This window comes from Jaculus jaculus, chromosome 3 (assembly GCF_020740685.1).
Source record: "Jaculus jaculus isolate mJacJac1 chromosome 3, mJacJac1.mat.Y.cur, whole genome shotgun sequence".
In the NCBI taxonomy this organism is placed as follows: Eukaryota; Metazoa; Chordata; class Mammalia; order Rodentia; family Dipodidae; genus Jaculus; species Jaculus jaculus.
Genome location: NC_059104.1, coordinates 176,859,529 through 176,878,883, shown reverse-complemented (window position 1 = coordinate 176,878,883; position 19,355 = coordinate 176,859,529). Strand labels below are relative to the sequence as shown.

At 39.4% G+C, this 19,355-nt stretch overlaps 1 protein-coding gene across 4 annotated transcripts in view; it reads left to right on the top strand.

The window, feature by feature from the left end:
• Positions 1–19,355, top strand: part of Sbf2 (SET binding factor 2) — a 386,553-nt gene that overhangs the window by 62,008 nt on the left and 305,190 nt on the right. For all 4 annotated transcript variants that reach the window (XM_045146272.1, XM_045146275.1, XM_045146274.1 and 1 more), the window contains exon 2: positions 12,293–12,378. In XM_045146272.1, the coding sequence (XP_045002207.1) occupies positions 12,293–12,378 (86 nt within the window). The remainder of the gene's footprint in view (positions 1–12,292; positions 12,379–19,355) is intronic.

The following is a 19,355-nucleotide window of genomic DNA, read 5'->3' as shown; positions in this document are numbered from 1 at the left end:
GCATTATAATACAAGGCTTCTGGAAAACAATAAAAATTTTAAAAAGTATCAGCTGCTCACAAGTAGATTTATATATTAATGGTGGAAAACTTGCAAATTGAATGTGGCTCTCACCTTAATTTTGTCCATGCACAAGTAAAATAAGTGTCTTGATCAGGCCTGTTAAGAAAAATAGTCAATCCTGTGTACCCAAAGGTCAGAAATGTGCCTTTTTTTGGTATTGTGCTATAGTTATTTTGGAAGTGATAGATCATCTCAGTGAAGGAGAGAACAGGTTGAAGATACCAAGCTGAATGGAATCAAACTTAGTAATGCATCATGTCATATTCTTAAAATTTTAAAAATATTTTATTTATTTATTGGCAAGCAGAGAGAGAAAGAGAATGGGTGCACTGGGGCCTCTTGCCACTGCAAACTAACACCAGATACATGGGTTACATTATGCATTTGGCTTTTTGTGGGTACTAGAGAATCAAACCCGGAGAACACAGGCTTTGCAAGCACACCTTTAACCATTGAGCCATTATGGAGTTTATTAGCCCTGTTTTATGGAATTTTTTTTTTTTTTTTTTTGAGGTAGGGTCTTGCTCTAGTCCAGGCTGACCTGGAACTCACTATGTAGTCTCAGGGTGGCTTTGGACTCATAGTGATTCCCAAGTGCTAGGATTAAAGGTATGTGCCACCATGCCCAGCTTTATTATGGCATAATAAAATTTTTTTTTTGTTCATTTTTATTTATTTATTTGAGAGTGACACACAGACGGAGAAAGAGGTGGATAGAGAGAGAGAGAGAATGGGTGTGCTAGGGCCTCCAGCCACTGCAAATGAACTCCGGACGCATGCGCCCCCTTGTGCATCTGGCTAACGTGGGTCCTGGGGAATTGAACTGGGGTCTTTAGGCTCCACAATCAAATGCCTTAACCGCTAAGCCATTTCCCCAGTCCCCTGATGATGTGTAATTTGGTAGTATTTTTTGGAAGAATAACTTGAGTGATATCTTGTATATAACACAAATTTCTGTTTTCTCAGTTTTTTTATTTACTAGAATTTTCATTGAGAATTTATTAATTTCTATTGGACCTTTAAAATAGTTGTTATTTTGGTATATACACCTTACCACAAACAATAAAAATATCTGAGTAATGTTGAGATATCAAACATAGGATTTAAAAAGTGAGTGTGTTGAACTGAATAAAGAAATGGAGCAGGGATATAACCTCACTAGGATCCTTGGCATAAACTGCTGACTAGGACCTGTGTCACAAATGAACATAATTTAAACTTGAAAGAGAGAAGATTCAAGGATTGATGGAGGAAGTAGTAGGCAGGTTTTTTTGTTTTTGTTTTTTTTGAGACAGCTTCTCACTTTGTAACCCTGGCTGGCCTGGAAATTGGGTGATTCTCTTGCCTCAGACTCTCAAGTACTTGGATTACCTGGTTTGAGACAAGACTTTTGTTAGCAGTGTTTAAGTATTTATTAACTAGTAGTAATTCTATGGATTGAGAACCAGATTTATTTTGTATAGCTTCAAGGGGGATCAAAGGACTGTGTCCAGCAATGGATATTAAAGTTTTAAGTTTTTCTTTCATGAATGAAATTAAATACTTATTAGTATAAAACTTTTGCCAACCGTATTAGTCTTCTAGAGCTGCTGTAGCAAAGTGCTCTAAATATATGGTCTAAACATAATACAAAATAATATCAGTGGGGTGGCTTAAAATGATAGAAATTTGACCAACGTTGTCAGTAAGTTTTTCTAGAGGACTCTGAGGGAGAGTTTGCTCCATGCCCCAATCCTAGATTTTGGTGGTTGTGGAAATCCTTGGCGTCTCTTGGCCTGCAGTTTTATCGCCCCAGCCTTTGCTTTCATTGTCACATGCCGTTTCCCCTGTGTTTGACTGTTTCTGTTTCTTGTATGAAGGTATCAGTTATTGTACTTGGTTCTCCTTTAATCTTATTATGGCTTCATTTTAACTAAGTATGTATGCAAAGAATTTATTTCTAAACAAGATTCTATTCTTATTATTTAGATGATTGTGAATCTTTTGGATAGATTGTTCAGTCTTGCACATTAATTTTCTGGACGGAAGCCAGGGCCTTGAGTATTCCAAGGCAAGTGCTTTACCGCTGAGCTATATATCCCCAGCCCTCTATGTAATTTTTTTTTGTATGTGTATATATGTGGTTGTATGTATTGGGTATACCATGTGTACCTGCAGATTAATTGATTTGAAATATTTTTTCCTGTCTGGCTTTTTCTTTAATTTCCCTCCCTTTTTCCCTTTCTCTTGTTCCTGTTCCCCCCCACCACCCAATTGCTGAAGTTCTAGGACTGCCAATATATTAGACATTTTTCATTTTCTTACAAGGGCTTTTCAAGGAGTTGTTAGATTTTTGTTGCTGTTTGTATATTTTTTAAAATTTTGTTTATTTATTTTTAAGCATAAAGAAAAGAGAGACAGGAGCAATGGGTGCTACAAACAAACTCCAGATGCATGTGCCACTTTGCACATCTGGTTTGACCTGGGTACTAGGGACGTGAACTGGGGTAGGCTTTGCATGCTAGTGTCTTAACTGCTGAATTATCTCTCCAGCCCGTGTATTTGTTTTTGAGACAGGTTTTCTCGATGTATATGCATCTCAAAGTGGCCTCAACCTTGCTATGTAGCTCCAGCCATCCTTGAACTTAGGATCTTCAGACTCCAGTCTCCAAGTGCTTGAATTACAGATGTGAACTGCCTGCCTGCTTTATGCATTGCTGCTGATCGATCTCAGGGCCTCATGACACTCTACCAAATGAGCCACACCTCCAGCCCCTTTAAAAAGTTTTCCAGGGCTGGAGAGATGGCTTAGCGGTTAAGCGCTTGCCTGTGAAGCCTAAGGACCCCGGTTCAAGGCTCGGTTCCCCAGGTCCCACGTTAGCCAGATGCACAAGGGGGTGCATGCGTCTGGAGTTTGTTTGCAGTGGCTGGAAGCCCTGGCGCACCCATTCTCTCTCTCTCCCTCTATCTGTCTTTCTCCCTGTGTCTGTCACTCTCAAATAAATAAATAAAAAATGAACAAAATATTAAAAAAAAAAAAAAAGTTTTCCAGGGGCTGGAGAGATGGCTTAGTGGTTAAGCGCTTGCCTGTGAAGCCTAAGGACCCCGGTTTGAGGCTCAATTCCCCAGGACCCACGCTAGCCAGATGCACAAGGGGGTGCACATGTCTGGGGTTTGTTTGCAGTGGCTGGAGGCCCTGGCACACCCATTCTCTCTCTCCATATATATCTCTTTCTCTGTCTGTTGCACTCAAATAAATAAAAATAAACAAAAAAATTACATTTTTTTTTTTTTTTACAGATTTAGGTTTTACATGTAAGTCCGTCATCTATTTTTAGCTAATTTTTTGTGTTATGTGAACTGTGTATTGCAGTTCAGTCTTTCAGCAAATGGCTGTTTTGGTACCATTACCCAAAAAGATTATTCTTTTCTTAGTCCATTGATCCTGGCACTTTTGTTGAAAATATATTATCCATATATATTTAGGTATGTTTCTGATAGCTTTAACATTTTTTTATTTTATTTTATTTTTGAGAGAGAGACAGAAATAGGGAGGGAGAGAGAGAGAGGGAGAGAGTGGGTCTCCAGGGCCTTTTAACCACAGTGAGTGAACTCCAGATGTGTGCGCCCCCTTGTGCGCACCTGCGAAATTGCACACTTGTCTCACTAGTGTCTGGCTATATATGTGAGACCTGGAAATTCGAACAAGGGTATTTAGGCTTCTCAGGCAAGCACCTTAATTGCTAAGCCATTTTTCCAGCCCTCTGATAGCCTTAAAAAAATTTTTTTTTTACTGGTAACTTCCATACTTTTAGACAATTACCGAGGATAATTCCCTCCCCTCCACTTCCCTTTGCAACTCTACTCCATCATACTCCTTCCCCCTCTCAATCAGTCTCTTTTATTTTGATGTCATGATCTTTTCCTCCTGTTATGATGGTCTTGTGTAGGTAGTGTCAGGCACTTTGAGGTCATGGATATTCAGGCCATTTTGTGTCTGGAGGAGCATGTTCTACCTTCCTTTGGCTCTTACATTCTTTCTGCCACCTCTTCTGCTTTCATATAGGTTTACTTGTTACTTTTTTTTCAGTGGAAATAACATGTACATTATGATATATAGCTTATTCTATTCTAGGACAAATAAATCTATTGTTTTTTCCTTGGGAGAGATGAAGACAGGATAACAATTAGGAAATGGACATACATATTTTGGGATTGATTTTTGGAGACAGATTGTCACTGTATATCTTATATTGATCTTGAATTCATTGCAGTCTTCCTGCCTCAGCTCTCCTGGGTGCCATGATTACAGGCATGTGCCACCATGCCTGACTGGAAATGTTTGATGAGAATAGGAGTACATTCTAACTATATTATACTGTATTATTCATTAGCTTCTAAAACGATCTCAAAGTTGAGAAGTTACTGTTTCATTTGGATAATGTTCCTATTTAAATATTTTTGAAAATATTTCTTAGTATTAATAGCATTGAAGGGACTTCTACATTTGTCTGTAAGTGATAAGAGATTTCCTCTATTATTCAATAAATATATGCTAAATGTGTTAGCCAATAAACAGTCTATACTTAAAATCTCATAATCATTCTTGACTGTCTTGACATTTCTGAATGAGTTGAGTGTAAAGTTACCTAAATGTATAATTATCTGCAACATAAGGTCACTGTGGGAATACTTTTCATCAGGTGCTTTAAGACAACTGTGACTTTTCTTTTTTTCTTTGCTGCTGCTTTCTTCCCTCCCTTCCTTTCCTCCTCCTTCCTTCCTTCCTTCCTTCCTTCCTTCCTTCCTTCCTTCCTTCCTTCCTTCCTTCCTTCCTTCTCCTCCTCTACTTTCTTTCTCCTCATCTACTTTCTTTCTCCTCCTCTCTCCTCCTCCTTTTTCTTTCTCCTCCTCTCTCTTCCTTCTTTTCCTCCTTCCTTCTCCTCCTCCTTCCTTACCCTTCTTTTCTTTCTCCTCCTCCTCCTTCCTTACTCTCCTTTTTCTTTCTCCTCCCCCTCCTTCTTTACCCTCCTTTTTCTTTCTCCTCCTCCTCCTTTACCCTCCTTTTTCTTTCTCCTCCTCCTTCTTTACCCTCCTTTTTCTTTCTCCTCCTCTTCCTTCTTTTTTTTTTAATTTTTATTTATTTATTTATTTGAGAGTGACAGACACAGAGAGAAGGACAGATAGAGGGAGAGAGAGAGAGAATGGGCGCGCCAGGGCTTCCAGCCTCTGCAAACTAGCTCCAGACGCGTGCGCCCCCTTGTGCATCTGGCTAACATGGGACCTGGGGAACTGAGCCTCGAACCGGGGTCCTTAGGCTTCACAGGCAAGCGTTTAACTGCTAAGCCATCTCTCCAGTCCTCCTCCTCCTTCTTTACCCTCCTTTTTCTTTCTCCTCCTCTCTCCTTCTCCTCCTTCCTCTTCCTTCTCCTCCTTTTTCTTTCTTCCCCTCATTACATCTCCTCCTTTTCCTCCTCCTTTCTTCACTTTCTTCTCCTTCCTTTTCCTTCTCCTCCTCTTTCCTTCTCCTTTTTCTTTCTTCCCCTCCTTCCTTCCCCTCCTCCCGTCTCCTCCTTTTCCTCCTCCTTCCTTCTCTGCTTTCTTTCTCCTCCTCTCTTCTTCTCCTTCCTTTTCCTCCTCCTTCCTTCTTTTTCTTTGTTCTCCTCCTTTCTTTTCTCCCTCCCTTCTCATACCTCTCTTTCCTTCTCATTCCTTTCCCTCCTTTCTCCTCCTCCTTCCTTTTACTCCTTCCTCCATTCTCCCAGTCATCTCCTCTTTAACCATGAAAGAATGTTTGGTTTTCAGATTTTTCTTTTGGAAGAAAGGTTTCAGTAGAAGAGGTATGGTAGGGAGAGAAGACAAAAGAAGAAAATGGAGAGGGGATTATCATCCAAATACATTATGTACATGTAAGAAAATTGTCAATAAAAAGCTAAAAATATTTTTGTTTTGAATATTGCATTTCATTTTAGCTTTCAAAAGCTTACATTTCTTACCATTGGACTTAAAAGATGCTGTTGTTGTGTCAAAATAGAAATAAATATCTCTGTTCCACAATTTGGAATTCCTTAGTTTTTCTATTGCTTCTTTCATGAGACTCATGGCTTGATTTGTAGTTTTGCATCTTCCTTACTCTTTCCAGTGCTATCACACTGTGCCCACCTCTCTCCAGGCTCTCTACCAGTTGATCTAGCAACGTTACCTCTTATTGTGTGGTCTAGTTTGATGCCAGCCCAGTGTAGGTGAAGTGTAGCTTGGCTATTTGATGTCAAATGCCACGGTACTGCCAGCATTGCTGAGGTCGGGCCTGGTCAGCTTCAGAGCCTTTTCTTAGGACATTTGGTTCTTTTTCTTTCTTTCTTTTTAAAAATAGCACGTTTATTTTTTTTTGTGGTCCTCTATGTCTCTTGTTGTACTGTATGACTTTAATTTCACATATGAACCTCTGTAGTTGAAGATTTTTTTCCAGTGCTACGAGTCTAACTTGAAGACTTGTACATATTAAGCAAGTGCTATTCCACTGAATTGTACCTTCAGCCCTTTATCAAGCAAATCTTAGTACATCTTTTTGACTCTGCATTTTCTTTCATTTTTATTTTGATTTATTTGCCGGGGAGGGGGGGTAGGGAATATGTGTGCATCAGGGCCTCTTGCCACTGCAGATGAACTCTACATTTATGTTCCACGTTGTGCATCTGTTTTACGTGGGTACTGGGAAGTGAACCAGGCTTTGCAAGAAAGTGTCTTTAACTACTGAGCCATCTCCCCAACCCTTCTTTCATTTTTTTTTTCTATTCAAAATTCTCTAACAGAGTTATCTAACTCATCTAGGATATCTTACAGTCCAAATTATTCTAGTAATACATTTCTTTCCAGTTTATAAGTACCCATATATATTTAATAGTCTTATTAGGTTGTTTAATAAGTGTTTTACTACATACTCAATATATTCCAGAAACAGTGGGATATATGGGCAAGTAGAGCTAGCCAAATCCTTGCTGTCATTCTAGTGAGGTGAGGTAGACAAGGAACAGTAGTAAAGTAAATGGTTAGGAATCACTTTGGCTGGTCATGTGCTCCTGGACATGACTCCTGCCTTCATTAGAAATGGATGTGGGCAGATGGACATTGTAAGTCTAATGTGGGTAACCACTGATTTAAATGCTCAGGTAAGTGTATCATAGCAAAGGATATTTTAATAAAATATGTTTAGCATTTCTCAGAATTAAGGGTATTGTTAACCATTTTTTCTATATCTACATTTGAAGAATACAGAAAGCAGTGTTGATTTTTTTTTCCTGTAGAATCAGTAAATACCAAACACACTGTTTTGTGTGTAACAGAGCATTACATTAATCTACCCACTTGTCCTATCACCCATGGTTTAGTTCTTTGAAGGTCCTCATTTTCCTCATAGTCACTAGCAACTCCACATCTGCCATGCTAGTTAGCAACATCAGGGAATATTTGACTTCTCTGGGGTCATTTGCCAATGCTAGAACAGTTATTTTGTTGAATGAAGCTTGAGGGATTTTGGTCATCATTTGACATGATAACCCTAGTGGCTGGGCTGAGTTTATTGACAGCCCTGCCAGCACCCAAATAAAAGAAGGTTTACAAACTTAAGTGAGGCAAAATGTGTGATGAGCCTATGATACATCACTTTTCCTGAATTCGCTTTGGGCAATTTGTCTATTCATAGTGTTTATAGAAAGCCATTTCCAAATGTGCAGTTGTCCCGCTGAGTCTTCTTGCCCTTTTAAAAAAAACATGAGCTCCTTTTGCTTATGAGGTTTCTTGATTTTTGTTGTTGTTGTTAGCCTGGAAGAGTTGGTGCTAGAAAGCATGAAGGCCTTGACTAATAGCAGCATCCTCTCTTCTGCAGACAAGCTGTGTGCAGTGCAGTGTTTTGTCTGCTAAGTACCTCTCCTCTCAGAGCGGTCTTGGCCTCGTGAAACTTTCCTTCCTCTTCCCTACTCTGTCATCATGCCTGATCTAATAGGTAGTACAAATTAGAAGGCGCTTATTTCCACAGCTATTCTGATTAGCATGGTCTACTTCATCTGTAAGATAAAATAGCAACCTGCTTCTTTCTGTAAAATGTCACCTTCTCAGCATTCTCAAATGCATTGGAACTACCCACGATATGCTTATCAGAAAGCATATGTAAGCTTGGAAAGTAAGTTTGGACATGCAGAATAAACTGTAAAATCCAGTAAGAAATGGAAAATGTTTGTTTACTTTTTATAAAGCTTTTTCATAAGTTCTCAAAAAGCTGTATACAACAGCAGTTTGCATATTCAGTGTTTGAAACAAGTAACTGTAGCTCTTCCAACTTTTTGTTGGGGGTGGGCGGGCAGGTTCTCCTCATGTCACCCAGGTTGGTTTTCTACTCTGTTTTCCTGGCCCAGCCTCACAAGTGCTGGGATGATGCAGGCATCACTATGCCCTGCTTCTTTTATATTTTGTTTATAGTGAAACATCATCTTTCTATTTTGATTTTACCCATTCTAACCTACTTCAGTCTTCAAATAACAATGTAGTATAATAACCTTAACATTACTAAGGTACATTTCACTGCAATTTATAAATGTATCAGCATTTTAACCTAACCTGTCATGCTATTATATAGAGTACCACTCTACATTATTATGAAATAAAATGTTGTGTCTGGAAAGCTTTTGAAGGACATACTCTCCAAAGAGGAACTTGTTTGTTTGTTTATTCAAGGTAGGATCTCTTACTCTAGCCCAGGCTGAGCTGGAATTCAGTCTCAGGGTGGCCTCAAACTCACATTGATCCTCCTACTCTGCCTCCCATGTGCTGGCAAAGAGGAACTTTTTACCTCTCAAATTTAAAATAATAAAATCAAACCAGTATTAATTAATTAGCTGATTAGTTTTGCAATGTTGAGGATTGAAACAGAGGTCTAGCAAAAAGTAAGGGGTGGGAATGTGGCTCAGTTGTAGAGTACTTGTTGAGCGTGTATTTTGCATCCCCAATTGACTCACAGATTATATCCTCAAAGTCCAATTTTTTTAAATTTATTTATTTGAGAGCGACAGACACAGAGAGAAAGACAGGTAGAGGGAGAGAGAGAGAATGGGCGCGCCAGGGCTTCCAGCCTCTGCAAACGAACTCCAGACACGTGTGCCCCCTTGTGCATCTGGCTAACGTGGGACCTGGGGAACCGAGCCTCGAACCGGGGTCCTTAGGCTTCACAGGCAAGCGCTTAACCGCTAAGCCATCTCTCCAGCCCTCAAAGTCCAATTTTTAGTTGACCAATTCTTTGATGTCACAGGCTATTTTTTATGCCAATAATGATATAGACCTATAGTTTTCATCCCAGAGGTATTTGGCAGTATTTAGGGATATTCATTCTTGGAACTTGCTTGGAGGTGGAGGTAGTGGTGGGACTGAGTGGTGGGTACTGACATCCAATGAGCTGACACTAGTGTTGGCGATGAGCATACCACAATGCAAGACACAGTGCTCCTGCACCTAACAGTGCTGAAGAATTATCCCACCCAGAATGCCAATAGTGCTGAGGTTGAGAAATGTTGCCTAGACAATGATAAGGTCTCAGGCAAGCCTAAAGAACTGTGACATATAACAGTCCTTAGCACCCATAACTAAAACTTGGTTCTAACAGGACCATTACATTTTTCTTTAAAGTTACTGTCTTCCAGGCTGGAGAGTAGGCACAGTTAAGAACACTTGTCTGTTGCTGCAGTCAGGTCCGCATTGCTGGAAGAAATCACCCAACCAAGAGCAGCTTGTGGGAAAAAAAGGTTTATTTAGGCTTACAGGCTTGAGGGGAAGCTCCACGATGGCAGGGGAAAATGATGGCATGAGCAGAGGGTGGACATCACCCACTGGTCAACCTAAGATGAACAGGAACAGGAGAGTGTGCCAAACGCTGGCATGGGGAAACTGGCTGTAACACCCATAAGGTCGGCCCCAGCAATACACTCCCTCTAGGAGGTGTGAATTCCCAAATCGCCATCAGCGGGGAACCCAGCATTCAGAACAGCTAAGTTTATGGGGGAGACCTGAATCAAACCACCACACCTGTTAAGCCAAAGGACCCGTTTCAATTCCTCTGGACCCACATAAGTCAGATGCACAAGGTGGTGCATGTGTCTCGAGTTTCTTTGCAGTGGCTGGAGGCCCTGGAGTGCCCATTCTCTCTCTCTCAAATAAATAAATAAAAATACTAAAAATTACTATCTTCCTTGATATGCTCTTTGTAAGTTTCAGTTTGAGATACTGGTATCTTTCCTTATTGGGGCACAGAGGGCAGTCACTCCCACAAGATGGTAGATACCTAGATTTTGGTGCCTATGTACATTTTTTTTTTAAATTTTTATTAACATTTTCCATGATTATAAAATATATCCCATGGTAATTCCCTCCCTCCCCACCCCCACACTTTCCCGTTTGAAATTCCATTCTCAATCATATTACCTCCCCATTACAATCATTGTAATTACATATATACAATATCAACCTATTAAGTATCCTCCTCCCTTCCTTTCTCCACCCTTTATGTCTCCTTTTCAACTTACTGGCCTCTGCTACTAAGTATTTTCATTCTCACACAGAAGCCCAGTCATCTGTAGCTAGGATCCCCATATGAGAGAGAACATGTGGCGCTTGGCTTTCTGGGCCTGGGTTACCTGACTTAGTATAATACTTTCCAGGTCCATCCATTTTTCTGCAAATTTCATAACTTCATTTTTCCTTACCGCTGAGTAGAACTCCATTGTATAAATGTACCACATCTTCATTATCCACTCATCTGTTGAGGGACATCTAGGCTGGTTCCATTTCCCAGCTATTATAAATTGAGCAGCAATAAACATGGTTGAGCATGTACTTCTAAGGAAATGAGATGAGTCCTTTGGATATATGCCTAGGAGTGCTATAGCTGGGTCATATGGTAGATCAATCTCTAGCCTATGTACATTTTTTTAAAGCTTTCTACCTTTTATGTAGTCCATGACCCCTAGTCACTAAAATGAGGCCATATACATTAAAGGTGAGTTTTAGAATTTCAGTTAATCTAGTCTAGAAAATCCCTCAAAGACCTCTCCCCCCTCCACATGTATATGTGTGTGTGCATATATATATTTATTCTAGATTATGCAAAGGAGAGAAAATCTGCAATATTGATATGTCTAGCTCATTTTTCTTAACTTGATCTTTTTTCCAGTATGTTCAGTTGATGTGTTCCATCCATTTTTCCTGAAAATAGCATAACTCATTCTTCATTATGGTTGAATAAAACTCACTCTCTCTCTCTCTCTCACACACATCTCCTCTGTATGTTTTGCTCTATTATAGTATTTAATTAGTTTTATTCATAGTACATATCTTTATTCTTACTTGTTACTAAATTTTTTTTTTAATTACAGACTTACTTAGTATGGATACATCATGTATTGGTATCTTTTCCCCTATCCCTGCCCCCATTCCACTGGGTGCCCTTGTCAGTAGAGTTGCTGGTATTCCCCATAGGGTTATGGGTTATGCACTGTGAAGCAGCAGTCATTTATTGGGGGGGGGGCAGGAATGCCTCTGGGTGTCCCAATCTGTGACTGTTACAATCGTTCCCTCTTTTGCAAAATTCCCTGAGTCATGGTGGGTGAATTTTAAGTCTCCTTCAGTGATGAGCTCTTAGGAGCCTCTTGATTTCTGCTTTGGTACGTGTTGAATGTTATCAGTGTCTGTCTCCTTCACCTTGGCACTGATTGTCAGGCTCACCGTGGAAGCAGCACTCTTAACCTGTCTCCCCAATTTCTCTCTGTTTTCACTGGGGCCCTGGCTGAAATCCTCCTACCTTGACTTCCCAAGTGCTGGGATTAAAGGCACGCACCACCATGCACCTGGCTAAAGGGCAAGGGGTGGTTAATCTCCTCAGGTGTCACTACCTTTCCAAGAGCTGAAGCAGGTTAGGAGGCCACCATCTTGCCCAGAAGTTTCTTCTATACTTGTTTTAAGTTTCTCTTACATGTGTCAGTGGATTTTTGACAAGCTATATAAGATGGGCATTGCCCACTATTTGAGTATTATATTTGGATGAGGAATATTTTTATGTTCCTTAGAACATAAAAATGAAAAAACCTTAAAAATGTTGAATCTGTATCTCAATTTATTCAAGTATTCATTTTGAAATTAGTAGTGGTATAGTAGGTATTTAGATTTTTTATAGTACCATATAACTGATTGACTTTGATTTTATTAACAGGGTCAGGAGAAGGTCTGGGGAAAATAATTCAGAGATTTCCACAAAAGGACTGGGATGATACACCTTTTCCACAGGGAATTGAATTGGTAAGTTGGCTGTGTATTAATGTACTTTCTTTGTTGTTGTTTTTTGAGGTAAGGTCTCGCTGTATAAGCCCAGGCTGACCTGGAATTCACGATGTAGTCTCAGAGTAGCCTTGAACTCACAGCGATCATCCTACCTTGACTTTCCAAGTGCTGGGATTCAAGGCTTGCGCCACCATGCATCTGGTTAATTTACTTATTTTCAAGAGCGAGGCAGAGACAGAGAAGGAGAATGGGAATGAGCACACCAAGGCCTCTAGCTGCTGCAAATGAATTCTAGATACATGAGCCACTTTGTGCATCTGGTTTTATATATGTATGGGAGAATTGAACCCGGGTCATTTGACTTTCCAGGCAACCGTCTTAACCGCTGAGCCTTCTCTCCAAGCCCAATTTTTTTCTTTCCTTTGGTGTTTCAAGGTAGTGTCTCACTATGCCCAGGCTGACCTAGAATTTACTATGTAGTCTCGTGCTGGCCTTGAACTCATAGCAACCCTCTTACCTCAGCCTCTCAATTAAAAGCGTGCACTGTGCCCAGTTTTAATATACTTTTATCATGATGGTTTCACATTTCACCTTATAGTACACTTCCTTTTAAATACTTTAATGATTTAATTACACAATATTGCTAGAGATAATGTTCTTTCCTTCTGGCCCTTAAGTACAGTAACCTTTGTATGGATTTTGTAATGCCTATTTGCTAATACTGAAGGTAAATTGATGATCCTTCTGAACTTAGAAGCAGAAAAATTCCCCTGGCTCTTCAGTAAAAATCTTCACTTGAGTAGCTTATATAGCACTAAATAAATATTTATTTTGAAAACTTTGCAGTTTACTGTTAAGTAAAAATAAAACAAAAAATATAGACAAACATAAACCAAATATTTGTTTAATGGTGACTGTCATGGTTTGATTTTCTATAAAGCATTCTTTTTTATAAAGTAGGTTGTTTTATAATAATGCAGTTCAGCTGCCTCCATGCTTACCCAACCCACTTTGGCAGCCATTTTAAGGGACTTTAGTAGTTGAATTGTAGTTGCTGTTGGGTAGGACATTTTATATGGTGGCATGAGAGAATGCAAAAGGTAGTCACTAAAGTGCTTTGCAACATGATTTTAAAGTTTCGTAAGTTTCGTTTTCTTAAACATACTTGAGAGTGGGGAAAATAGGGAGGCTTTTCATTTTGCTCACACGCACGCACCCCCCCACCCCATTCTTCATATCAGTTGGTAATAGTTAAGAGTACATGTCCTGGAAGAGACTGCATGGGTTAAAGTCCCAGTAATGTGGTGTGACTTTTGACAAGTTACGAGTAGAAACACTAATTTCTTAGAGTTGTTTTACAGATAAAATGAAAGTTATGTACATAAAATGCACGGAACATTACCTCCCATAAAGTTGGTGTTTTATAAATGTGGTAGACAATTGACTGTTTGCTTTTGTTTCTACTTTTTATTTTTTTGGAGACAGGTTCTCATGTAGCTCAGGCTTGCCTCTAACTCATTATATAGCTGAGGATGACTTTGAACTGTTGATTCTCTTGCCTCTACCTCTTGAGTGCTAAGGTTAAAGACATGCATAACCATGCCTGGCTGACATGGTTGTTGATACTTACTGTGGTTGCTCCTGTTCGTCTCCTTTCTCTCAGCACCTTGCTCACAGGAAGAACTGTTCTTCCTCTGAGCATGGGCCAGAAGTAGCCATTAGGAATAAAATTTATGTTGAAAATTGTAAATTTTTTCACCCCAACTGACGACTCTCATTCTGCATTGCTGAGAATGTGAGATACATTGCTGAGCACTTGGTTTTGATTCTTGTAACCCAGCCATGTAAAGAAACTATGGGTTTATAAGCTGAGAAAGAGAGGGAGAGAGAATATGAATCAGTCTTGAATTTTGGCATTAAAAATGGGAAAGGAATGTAAGGATCCTAAGAAAGTGGTTTTTTGGAGAGCTCCTTGCATTCTTTTTTCTCTCCCACATACCTTCATATGCCAATAATTTTCCTTACTGTGCAAATAACCAGACATTTGTATTAAAGTGTTTTAAAACTCAGTATTTTTCCTTTAAGTGGTGATAAAATGGGAAAATTTTGATGCTGGAGGCCCAATAGACCTTTCTGTGACTTACTATTTACCTCCTTTAGCATAAAAGTATGGAGGTATATAAACAACATTGGTTTAGCCATATAAATAGCAAAACCACCTTCATATGTTTCTAGAAGAACAGACATTTTGGTGGCCCAACAAAAAAGAAATGGCATAGCTACTTTATTAGGACAGAAAAGGATACAAAGCTATTTTACAAGCCAAGGGAATAGATGCTTATGATACCTCTGATATTTTTCTGATAGCAAGGGAAAATGATGTTAATTTTACTCTAAGGTGAATGGATTCTTCTTTGTCTGCTGGACTATTTCTGAGTGAGTGGTAGTTCTGTTGGCAGCTGTACAACAAGAGGTGATATTTGAGTTATATGCTTCTTTTTTTTTAAATTGACAACTTCCATAATTATGGACAATAAACCAAGGTAATTCCCTCCCTTCCCCACTTTCCCTTTGCAACTGTACTCTCCATCATACCCCTTCCCCCTCCCAATCAGTCTCTTTTATCTGATGTCATCTTTTCCTCCTGTTATGATGTTCTTGCATATCTAGTGTCAGGCACTGCTAGGTCGTGGATATCCAGGCTATTTTGTGTCTGGAAGAGTGCATTATTAGGAGTCCTACTCTTCCTTTGGTTCTTATATTCTTTCCACCACCTCTTCTGCAATGGACCCTGAGCCTTGAAAGGTGTGATAGAGATTTTTCAGTGCTGAGAACCCCTGTGTCACTTCTTCTTAGCACCATGATGCCTTCTGAGTCATCCCAAGGTCACTGCCATCTGAAAAGAGAAGTTTCTCTAACCAAAAGTGAGAGTAGCATTAATTTATGGGTATGAACATTAATAGAAGTGCTTACTGGGTAGTTTGGTGAGCATAGTGTATACATTTAGCCAGACACAATCAGACGTTATACCCGTAGGGCTCATGACTTCCCCTGCCATAGGTTTTCAGTATCAGGCATGTATTCCCTCCCATGGAGTAGGCCTCCAGCCCACTTAGAGAGCAGTTGTTTTCCCCCATAACAGACATGCCACTATTGCATACATTGGTTCATTTGGCCTGGCTGGCCAAATTTAAGGCTGCAGTGTCTACTGTTGTTTATCTCCACTGCTGAATTTTTTTTTCTCTCTACCAACAAAAATAAGGCTGGTGGGGCTGGAGAGATGGCTTAGCAGTTAAGCGCTTGCCTGTGAAGCCTAAGGACCCCAGTTTGAGGCTCTATTCCCCAGGACCCTCGTTAGCCAGATGCACAAGGGGGTGCATGGTCTGGAGTTCATTTGCAGTGGCTAGAGGCCCTGGAACACCCATTTTTTCTTTCTCTCTCTCTCTGTTGCTCTCAAATAAATAATAAATAAAATAAACAAAAAAATAATAATGCTGGTGGTATCACCTTACCTGATTTGAACCTATATTATAGAGCTATAGTAATTAAAAATAGCATTGTACTAGCACAGAAACAGAAATATAGATCAGTGGAACAGAATAGAGGACCCAGATGTAAGTCTGGGCAGCTACAGCCACTTAATCTTCAGCAAAAATGCCAAAAGTACTCTTTGGAGAAAAGACAGCCTCTTCAAAAAATGGTGCTGGGAAAACTGGATATGTATCTATAGAAAGATGAAAATAGATCCTTATCTCTCTCCATGCACAAGAACTAAGTCCAAATGGATCAAAGACCTTAATATCAGACCTGAAACTCTGAAACTGCTAGAGGAAAAGGTAGGGGAAACCCTTCAACATATTGGCATAGGCAATGACTTTCTGAATATAACCCCAGTTGCTCAGGAAATAAAACCAGTAATGAGCCACTGGGACTTCATGAAATACAAAGCTTTTATACACTGTGAATAGAGCAAAGAGGCAGCCAGAATGGGCGGAAATCCTTGCCATCTTCCATCTGACGGAGGAATTGTATGCCTCTTGATTAGCAACATGGAGGTGCGGTAGGTAACCACTCCTTTTCACTGAATGTTTTCTAGGTGACTTCTTGGCTGATTCTTAGCATAGCATTTCAAAACTTTGGGAGGTAAATGAATACTTAAAGATTACTTGAACTGTTTAGTTATGTTGGAAGTTTTCTTACTCTCTAAAATTTTCAAATAGTTGATGATTTTGCTTCTTCAGTGCCTACAGTACTTGTCACACACAGACTAAGTTTAAGGCACAATTATCAGGCTTTTTTTTTTTTTTTGAGGCAGGGTCTCGCTCTACTCTAGTCTAACATAGAACTCAGTTTGTAGTCCTGGCTGGCTTTAGTTCATGGGGACCCTTCTACCTTGGCCTCCGTAGTGCTGGGATTAAAGACATAGCTTCCATGCCTGGTTTGAATTTCATTTTTAAAATAGCATAAATCACTATTAATGATTTGCTATGTGTATATTTGTGTGTGTGTGTGTGCACATGCCCTTGAGGCACCCTATATGTTCACCTTCAGCAGGGTGAATTTGCTGCTGTGACTGGAACAAACAGGTGTTCTACTCCATTACTTTTCTACACATTCTTTTTTTAAAATTTTAATTTGTTTATTTGCAGGGAGAGAGAGGGAGAATATGAATGGGTGCACCAGGGCCTTTAGCACTGCTACAAATGAATTCCAGATGCATGTACCGCTGGTTTTATGTGGGTGCTGGGGAATTGAATCTGGGTCCTTAGGCCTTGTGGACAAGTGCTTTCACCACTAAGCCATCTCTCCAGCCCTTTGTCCATTCTTATTTTGAGCCCTAGTCTCTTACTCATCCCAGACCTTGCTGTTTTCTCATAAGCAAAGTCTAATAGCTAAGATGCAGCAGAGTTGGTATTGAAACCCATGTCTTTGACTTTTACCTTCAGCCAAGACATGATAGTATTCTGAGAGTAACATTTTAAGCTATGGTATCATTTGTATTTCAGTGTAAATGCAGGATCTGAAAACAGAGTTGTGTAATTTGGAAGAACTGAGGTTGAATAATGTCAGGAAAATGCATCTTGTATTACTCAGTTTTTTGTCACTATAATGAAATACCTGACAGTCTGTTCAAGAAGAAAATGACTTATTAGCTCCTGGCTTTGGAAAATCAAAATCTAACCAGAATGGACAGGCTCTAGGTCCAGGCTATCTCCTGGCTCTGATAGCAAGGGTGGGAGTTCATGTAGAAAAGCAGTGGGCACAGAGGAAATAAGGACCACTAGGCCATTCTCTCATGAGAACTACCAGAGAAGCACTTTTCACCTCCAGTAGCCTAGAGACCTTCCACCATGCCCCACCTCTTAAAGGTTCCCCCATTTCCTAATCCTGCTGCCCTGCAGACCAGGTCTCATTCACAATGAACTCCTGGAGATCTATGAAGTTATCTCTAAAACATATCACTGTGCTAGTGAATAGACACAAACTTTACTTGTTTATTTTATCTGAGGACAAATATGGGTTCAGAACATAACATGTTGAAGTTATTTTCTGTTGCTATCTCTGTTTCTCAGTCATCCCATATCTGATGCAATTAAATTTTAAATGAATGAATGAATGTTTGGCCTGAACACTAAACTTTACCATTTGTAGAGGTGAAAGATTTTAGGCATTCCCTCACATCTTAAATTTAATATAGAGGATGCTGAATTTATTCTTTCCATTTTTTTTTTTTTTTTTTTACAGAAAATGGTCTTCTTTTGTTTAGATGTGGTGAACTTTAATTTGGATAGGTTTTAAAAATAAAAATATGAAAATAAGCTGAACCAAACATAATAACTGCTTTTCTAGTTCTGAGATATTTTTGCCTTTTTCTTATGTTTTTTAGGCATGTACAAAACCACAGACAGTCATATAAATAAAGTTGAAAGTTAATTTTAGTGACTGTATTTCAAAGAAAATTAAAGAATTGTTTCAGGTGACATTCTATGACTAACAATCTATTTATGATGATGGGAACAAATATTTTTATTGGCTAGGTCTTGGATATCAGCAAAATAGTACTTTTAAATTTATTTATTTGTTTGAGAGAGAGACAGACAGACAGATGGTAGATAGACAGATAGATAGATAAAATAGGAGTGCCAGTGTCTCTAGCCACTGCAAATGAACTCCAGACACATGTGCTACCTTGTGCATCTGGCTTATGTGGGGCCTAAGGAATTGAACCTGGGCCCTTTGGCTTTGCAAGCAAGTACCTTAACTGCTAAGCCTTCTCTCCAGCCCAAAATAGTATTGTTTTGATGCTAGTTTTTAAAGGTACTCTGCCTCAGAAGTGAATCTTTTTATGTGCTAATTGAAAATATTGCCACAATTTTTACAGATTGTCTGCACTGAGCTATTTGTTAGCATGTCCAATTTTCTTTGAAGACTAAAGTGCTATGATTCCAAAATTATGACGGGACTGCAGAGATGACTTAGCAGTTAAGGCACTTGCATGTGAAACCCAAGGACCCATGTTCAACTCCCTAGATACCATGTAAGCTAGATGCACAAGGTAACACATGTGCACAAGGTGGAGCTCATGTCTAGAGTTCGAGAGCAGTGGCTGGAGGCCTTGGCATGCCAGTTCTCTCTCTCTCTCATAAAAAACATTATGACTTGATATAGAATCAGAATTTCTAAATTTGAAAAAAATTTAAATTAGGTCAGTTATTTCAGTAATGCATCAATAAACCATCTTTTTAGTATGAACCTATTTTTTCTAAGGTATAAAACGAGGGAAAGAAAGCTGTGTTCAACATTCTATAGATGTAATATAGTAGAAGTAGCTTTAGTAGGAGTACTGTTTGAGGGCAGAGAAGTATAGGTGCCATACAAACTTTAATTCTTTAAGCTGTTTAGAATGGGATGAATCTAACAGATGGGACAGCAGCATCCATCTGACCTAGAGATGAGTACTTGTTGGGTCAGGAAAATGACTATAGAAAGCACAA